We start from the raw sequence: 8,435 nt of genomic DNA, 5'->3' as shown, positions 1-8,435 counted from the left end.
ACAAACAACAGACGTTACCGCGCTGTCCCAATTGTGTTCTACTGCACCGGTATAAAATATTAATAGTGTACTGACACCGCACTAACTGCCAATCAAACATTCTTTGTTTGGTAAATGTAATACCGGTGTCCTATATTACTGAACGGTGTCTTTTGAAACTAAGGCGCCCTACGCTAGTACATGTGCTTACAACCACGCGCCTCTACAACTGTTCTCGCGTGTGCACGCACGCTATTTAAAGACGCGTGCGGTATAGCAAAACATTACACACGCCCTTTCTCACAATCTTGTCTCTTTTGTACGCTCAACCAAACACACGGAATTTTCAGTCACGAGAGACGACGCAGTACACATGATCTGATCATATGACATATACAATACAACGTTTCGTCGAATTTGTGATTTTACCGGTTACTTTTTTACTGCGGAACTCTTATGAATCACCAATTGGAATTTGGATAGGCCATGGAAAAACACAGGAATGATACTTTTTATCAAATATTACTTTTAACAATTTCGTTATCCTATTGCTGTAATAGCAAATACACTTTTTAACTTTTCCGCAGCCACTTATCAAGAAATAATTGTCTTGTTTGCGATATTTTCTTAAAATATGGTGCAGATAGAAGGTAAAGATTGCACAGTGTTAAAATTAAACTACGTGAAATAACTAAAAGCACAGCGTAAGATGAAGTACATGACATGATAAAAAGGAACATTTTGAGAAAATAAGACGCTTTGAAAACAGTGCAGTTTATTAAAAAGTTGATTAGAATTCAATGAATGACATCGGGTGAATCTGGCCTCTGTTCATTTTCCTCATGGTGTACGACAGTGGTTGGTTTGTTCTTTATATTTGTGAAGGAATTGACGACAGGAGTTATCGAACTGGGCGATTGTTTGTCATTATTTCCCACTGGTGGTACGTTGAATCGAAGCGGGTGTTTTGTGTTCGATTGGGCTGACTTGGGCCTGAAATAATGAAAAGCAGAATTAATTCCAGGGTAAGATCTGATAGATTCTTTAATGATGTAGTTATAGATTAGTTAGTGCATTCTCGATATATATAAGCTCCATTTAAAAAATGACATAAAATGGAACTTAATTATTAGGGATTAATTAGAATAAATGAATATAACTGATTTATCGCGCAGCAGTATAACAACCATCTTTATAACATGTGTGTTTCATACACCTCGCACATGTTTACTAGTTACCAACTTTGTGAGTGTTTTTTTTGAAGCATGACACTACACAGTATTAACATGCATGATGTATCTAAATGACATTTATTATCGTAATCAAGTATTCTACAAGTCTTTCAACAGCATATATTATTTAAAATCAACAAAGAGAACAATACTCTCACCTATTGCTTTTCTTTTTATGAGAATATTCATTTTTCTTAAAGATAACACTTTGTGTGGACGCTGGCAAAGCATTGTCAGATGAAACACCATTTTCACTGTCTGTATCGTCGCAAATATATTTGATGTCAATCACACTGGCAGTTTTTAATTCAGCAGATGGAGAGTTCCACATTTGCGCATTCAATGCAAATATTGTATCTGCTGAAGGTGCTTGCTGGCATTTTTGTATTTTTTCCTGAAACAAAAATATAAGGAACTTAAACATAGCAGTTAAAAAGGTCTGTTTTTAACAAGGGTTCCTAAAAGTTCAAACAGAAACATAAAGTTTAGGATAATATCATTTCAGAACGAATTCAAAATAGGTCCCTGAAATTAAATTAACCCTAATTAGTCATAATTAAGTACTAAACAGCCAACAAAATTATACGCAAATCTTAAAATCCTAAAAGTTAAACTTCACGAATGTACATCACTAAAACCCATGAAACCTCCATAGATCTTTTAGCGGCTTCTTTCCTCTCATTCTCGGCCGCTTCTCTTGCCATCTTCTCGCTCTGGATCTCCTCACAACTCCTCGCTAATAGTCTTCTCGCATCCGCGCGCTCCAAGGTTAGAGATTCAATCTTAGCTCGATGCATATCCTCCACAGAAGACACACGATCTTCAAACTCAGCTTCCAAGTTGGAAAACTTTGTTTGCTATGACGGGTAAAATAACTTTTGTTATTACATTATAATCATTAACCCAAGAATAAGTATTGTATCACAAGACACATGTTGCCTGGAATACAAAGTTTAGTAAGTTCCACAAAAACTTAAAAATATTGCACAAAATAATAATTTAATAAGTGATTTAAACACTATTTTTGAAAATGTTAAACTGTTTAGAAATTAATAAAATTCAAGATGCTTTCCAAATCTTTTAGAACACAAATTTTTGAACCAATAGCTTACAGAATCTTTCAACATCAACTTTGTTTTTCGAACTGAAGATCTTTCCTCCTCTAGAATAGCACGCAGCTCCTGAAGTTCTAATTTTGTTGAATCCAGCTCATCTGATCTTCGTTTCAGCTCTTCAAGATCAAATCCACCATCCAGATATTTCTTCGACAAATTCTCTAACTCTATACGGTGATCCCTAAATAAAAATAAATTTTCTAACAATTTTAAAAAAAATATTTTAAAAAGGATACCAATTTAGGGAAGAAAAAAATAAAATAAAATTTATTACAAAAAAAAATCTGAAAAATCTGAAAAAAATCTGCAAAGAGTAAAAATTCAGAATAAAAATTCTAGAAAAGAATCTGCAAAGACTAAAAATTCAAAATAAAAAATGTAGAAAAAAAGAAAAAAGTTTTAAATAAATATTATCTTAGTGTTCTACCGTAAAACTTCCGCCATATTTGCTCGAAATTCTTTTCTGTTTGTTTCACGTTCCCTGCCAAACTTTTCCTCCATTTCTCTTCTACAATCATCCACAGCGTTTTGCACGGCTCTCCTCTTCTCCCATTCCATTTCTTCAACCTAACAAAATAAATAAATATAAAACTGTTGAAAGTCTTTTATAAATATTGAATATATATTTATATAACTACAAAGTATGAGAACAAAAATATTAAGATTTTTGGGCTTTGGAAAAGAGATTAGCACGCCTGCTTCTAGCTCAGTTATCAAGACTTTAAGGCTCGACGCTGCTACCATTGTTTGCATATATGTCCTTGGGCAAGACAGTTAACAACAAATGCTACCACTAAATACTTGGTAATTCGTAAGCGGGCACGAGGTGTATGAAACAAAACACCGGCGTTAACAGACCGTTGTTTTCCAGCACCGCGAGGATAAAGCAAGTCACATTCATTCATACTCAATAAAACATTATGTGCATGAGTGCATGGAAAATAAGTGGACACTACTATAACACAATTAAATCCATTCCCACAACTCCACCTTAGTTTTCAGTTGTTCGCTCATTTCATTTTGCAAAGTACATCTGTAGTTCTTGAAAGACGCTTGCAACACCCGATACTCGGTTCTTAGTTGATCTTCTCTCTTCTTTGAAGCAATTTCTTCATCTTTTATCTTCTGACTGTGAGATTCTATCAGTGAATTTATTTGTCGCTCGTTGCTCTGTTGGAAATTTAGTTGTTGAATACCTACCTAATAGATATTTTGTCCAGCGCCGCGGCAAAGTGGTTAGCGCAACTCTAACCCAGAGGTAATGGTTTAAGGCTCATCGTTGCTCGCATTGTGGGCGTATGTGTCCTTGGGAAAGACATTTACCGGCAATTTTCGCTAGTCAGGAAGCACTTTAAAGGGGTACGTTAAGTATTAGATCGCTGTATATCATATCATACTTAAACAAACTCTATGAATCTACCTCAAGCAGTCTCTTAATATCAAGAGCGTGTTGTTCCTTTATTTCTGCAGTTTGTTTATCAAGATCAAGTAAAGCTCGTTTTTTACTTCCTCCATGGTGAAGTTTCTCCTCCTCTAGAAATGTTGATAAAGTGGCAACTTGCTCTCGCAGGTCAATTATTAACGCTTCCCTGAAAACATTAAGGAATAAATATATATACATATATAAATATTGGCATTGTAAGGATTTTATTAGGAACTCAAACATAAGAATTATATTGTAGGTTTTATGTACCAAAAGCTCTAGTCGAAGTAAATCAATTTCAGGACAGTTTTCAGTAAAACTAATATTCATTTTTAGTTAATCTGTGTTAATAACTGCCTAAATAATAATACAGCAATTGTACTTTATATTTTATACTGAAATTAAAATTGCTACATTTTACAATAGATTTTAAAATGCTACATTTATACTGAAATTCAAAATATTATAATATACACCATAATACAAGTTAGAGCATACTCACATCTCATGAGGCTTTAGCTTCCTGCAAAATAACACAATAGTTGGACCAATGTGGTTGTATAAATATACTTAGTTTTCATTGTATGTGAGTTTGGAACTTGTGGAAAAAGAATAATGTTTTCACAGCTCAATACATAGGTAGGGAAGGAAAGGGCCTACACATATTGTGGTAGTGTGCATAGGTAGTGCTATGTAAATATGTGAGACCACGCTTTTTTGGCTCACCGCTATAAAACTTTTGGTCAAATACAATCTTGGCTACTGAAATCAAAATATTATATCTCACAAAAGAAACCCAGACAAAGAAGAGCACAAGAAAATATAGGAGTTTAATGGCTTTATCTGTGCCTTTGTCATGCCCAAACGTAAAGCGGGACTTTGGGAACATGATTGGTAACAATAGACGCTTGGCTTACAAATGTCCTTTATTCAAGATGTTTGGAGCTGTTTCAAGTGGTAGCTATTAAGTAACAAATGGATCAAATACGACACGACAATGTATTGTGTTGAGATATGTTTGGGTTCATGAAAACATTGCCTCGCTACAATATGTTACAATGACAACATGGCATTTAATTCAATATGTATGGAATAATAATAATATATATACCACATGAAGAAATTATAAAACATAAAAAATTAAAACATTATATATATTTATAAAGAATTTATACACACACTTTTTAATTTTTTTAAAAATGAAAAAAAAAAATTACAAATAAAGAAATTCTATTGAAAATAAATCCTCAACCACAAACCTTGTTGGCTGTTTTTTTAAATCAGTTTGTTCGTCCTTTGTTTTGAAAGTTACAAAAACTTTGCCTGCAGATCTGCTGACTCTGACATTAGGATGTAGATTGAAGGTTTCTACATTCTGAAAAAATATTAAAAATGTAATTTTAAAGTTAAAATATGGGTTGTGGGTTTATCTATTAAAACACAAGTGTTGTTATGACATCATAAACGATTATTTCCATTCATTAAAAGTAAAGCCAGTTAGTAGGCTATTGAGTTAAAAATAGGTTTGTATGAAATACATTAATTTATTATGTTACTTTTGCTAACAGAAATAACATAAAATAGACTTTTTTTCGGCTCATTTAGTATATATATATATATATATAAAAAATTAAATTAATTTTTATCCAATAATTCAGTAGTAAACCAAGAATTTAACATCAATTTAGAATACCCAAGTTTTATACCCCATGCCCACTGCCGAGCTACTAAATATGTAGTGTAACACTCAATAACAAAGTTATAAAGTACATGAATGTACAAACATGGAATTTGCGTGGGTGTTGAGATATGATGAACGGCGATTCCTTTCTGTGCAGTTGGTTAGCTTGGTACCATGTCCCAGGGTTCGGCAGTGTCTAAATATTTAAAACAAAGTAACTTGTTGCGTCTAATCAGTTAGTATAGGCTGGTAACCATAGGTATATAAAGAAAATTCCTGTATTTTATGTTGGATATACATTATGCAATTAATTAGAAATTAATTTAATTCTTCAAAACTTTATAGAACTATATTAAATCACTCCACACCTATGTTGGGGTACTAGATAGGTTTATATAAGCTCAAAATACCAAAATTTATACTATTTTTTAAATCGGTAGCTTAAAATTTGTAATGATAAAATATAAAACACTTTAACAAATATAGATAATTTAAAATAAAAACCAGATATCTTACTGTAGGAAAGTGGACATGGTGTCCCGTTGAGGTGTTTGGCCGTCTTCTCATTTCTTAATTAATATTAGGAACTGTTAAAAAGTGCTTCAAAACATAACAAAAATTAAATACGTTGCTGTAAACTTGACCTATTGTATGTGAGTATCATAATTAGGATTTACAGTGGTTAAAACGCTTGACAGAAGATACAGGTTCAAGGCTTGACGCTAATACAATTGTTGAAATGTGTGACCTTGTGGTATAAGGTTAATGAAACAAAAAAAGGTGTTATAACTGTTGTTGTTGCCCTGCCGGACGAGAATGTATGAGTTACATTACATTCATTTCAATAACGTTCATTCATTCATTACATTCATTTCAATAAAAGAAAATAAAACATCTAAATCCCTTTCATTAGGATCAAAATAACTAAAATAACCTGAAAGATAATGTCTTAGAAAACAAATTGCCAAACATTACATCAATTTCTTACCTTTTTCGAAATGTACTTCCACCAACAAAGTTATAACAGCGTCACTTTCACACAGAAGTACCCCGTCGTCTTGGAAGGAATATTAATTACGCGTTGGCTCATAGAAGGGAAACTACCGTAGTAAGGGAGATACGTTTTTCACGTTGACAGCAAAACGTAGATTATATGGACGGCAACGTTAAAATTAGTTGCATCTGGGGTATTTTTATATAATTTTAGCCATTCATTTTGTTGTTTATGCAGTTTTAACAATATTTTTAAGCCGAATTCGCTTTCAATTAGATAACAAGCTATTCTGCTGGATTTATAATCCTCTAACTATTATATGCAATGTGTTCGGTTTTAATCTATTTATTGGTTTTATACTAATAAGATTCGTATGACAACCTGTCTATTAAACCCCTTTTTTGAGAATTGAGTTAGTTGTTTTTCTGTACATATTATTTAGCCCCCCCCTTTTCTTGAAAGGTATAATAAGTATAGGTGTATTAACTGACAACTGTACCAACCTTAATTTTGAAAAGAAAACTTACTTTGACTAAATGATGTCCCTTCGGATTATACTTCTAAGAACACCACTACAAACCTGTAGACCCAGCGGTCATACACAATTATTAACTTGTTTTCAAAGCAAAGTACTATGTGCCAGCTCCAATGCTGTGTTCATACACACTTTACCTCACAGAACATTTCTTTTGAGGCGAATCTTTCAACAGCCGAGTATTGGACTTAATATGCCGGGACAAGGACTTCAAAAGCTGGATGAAAAAGCTGAAAAAGAGCTTGAAAACAAAAGTCTTGTTCTACGTTTAATAAACCGTAGAATTGAAGAGCAAAATCGGGGAAGGAAATCATTTTCAATTTTACCAGATTATAAGTTCATCCTTCTGTCTTCAATTGCAATTGCTGCATTTGTGTTAACTGTTTGGATATTTTATCCTGACCTTGAAGAATCTATCGTACCGGTCTTTGAAAAGCCAACCAAGGATTTGCTCCTGTGTCCCGATAAAACTAAAACCCCTCTTGTTGTTCTGTACAAGTTACTACCATTAAGAGTATTTTCTCGTGCATTTGGTAGATTCAACCAGATTGAGATTCCTTCAATGTTACGACCTCCAGTGTACGGATTGTACTGCAAGTTGTTTCACGTAAATATGGATGAAGCGCTCGTGAAAAATTTGAAAAGTTACAAAACTATGAACCAGTTTTTCACCAGACCTGTAGATCCTGCAGCTCGACCGATTCACGAAAACGCAAAAATTGTTTTTCCATCGGATGGTAAAATATTAACACAAGGTACTGCAGAGACTGGCATGGTGGAGCAGGTGAAAGACATGACTTATTCTCTCATGAAGTTCCTTGGTCCTCTAACTGAAGACCCAACACATGACAAATGGGGTGCTTTACCAAACTTCACTTACAATTTCCAAGCGACGTCTTTTCCACTGAAAAACTACCAACGCGCTCTGATGAAAGATCCAGAGAAAAATCAACTTTACCAATGTGTGATCTACCTCGCACCAGGCAACCTACATGGCTTCAGTTCTCCAGTGGATTGGACGATAAAACACCGCAGACATTTTCCTGGTGACCTTTTAAGCGTCAACCCGAAAATCGCTTCGTTTGTCAAAGAACTTTTTATCGCTAACGAACGAGTGGTGTTATCAGGCACATGGGAACACGGATATTTCTCCATGACTGCTGTTGGTGCCACAGATGTTGGCAATATTAAAATATATGACGATATATTACTCAAAACAAACCGCGCATACTGGAAAGCTGGCACTTATTACGACATGAAGTATGGAGAAAATGGCTTGCCTTATTACAAGGGTGACCGCGTGGGGGAATTCAACATGGGTTCCACTATAGTTTTGGTGTTTGAAGCACCAAAGGGAATGAAATTTAAATTAAATCCTGGAGATAAAGTAATGTTGGGTCAGCAGTTCTTTGCAGAAGATTAAAAATACAGTAAAAATATAGTAAAAATATATTACCCCAAGATTCCCAACTTTTC

The 8,435-nt window shown here is 33.9% G+C and overlaps 2 protein-coding genes across 2 annotated transcripts; one reads left to right on the top strand and one right to left on the bottom strand.

Annotated features, from left to right (window-relative positions):
• Positions 1–385: 385 nt before the first annotated feature.
• On the bottom strand, positions 386–6,767 carry LOC149731919 (uncharacterized). Its single transcript, XM_089885462.1, has 12 exons — positions 6,419–6,767; positions 5,947–5,999; positions 5,534–5,626; positions 5,009–5,124; positions 4,252–4,272; positions 3,747–3,915; positions 3,317–3,496; positions 2,754–2,893; positions 2,324–2,507; positions 1,859–2,068; positions 1,370–1,605; positions 386–972 (listed from the first exon to the last, which is right to left on the bottom strand). Exons 2-12 carry the CDS (start codon positions 5,995–5,997, stop codon positions 777–779), a joined length of 1,596 nt encoding a protein of 531 aa, XP_089741588.1. The 5' UTR covers positions 5,998–5,999; positions 6,419–6,767; the 3' UTR covers positions 386–776.
• A 193-nt stretch (positions 6,768–6,960) lies between these two features.
• On the top strand, positions 6,961–8,389 carry LOC149731918 (phosphatidylserine decarboxylase proenzyme, mitochondrial-like). Its single transcript, XM_089885466.1, has one exon. It carries the CDS (start codon positions 6,961–6,963, stop codon positions 8,380–8,382), a length of 1,422 nt encoding a protein of 473 aa, XP_089741592.1. The 3' UTR covers positions 8,383–8,389.
• The last annotated feature ends 46 nt before the right edge of the window (positions 8,390–8,435 follow it).

This window comes from Ciona robusta, chromosome 9 (genome assembly GCF_009617815.1).
Source record: "Ciona robusta chromosome 9, ASM961781v2".
Taxonomy (NCBI): domain Eukaryota; kingdom Metazoa; phylum Chordata; class Ascidiacea; order Phlebobranchia; family Cionidae; genus Ciona; species Ciona robusta.
This window is presented reverse-complemented; position numbering and strand designations above follow the sequence as displayed.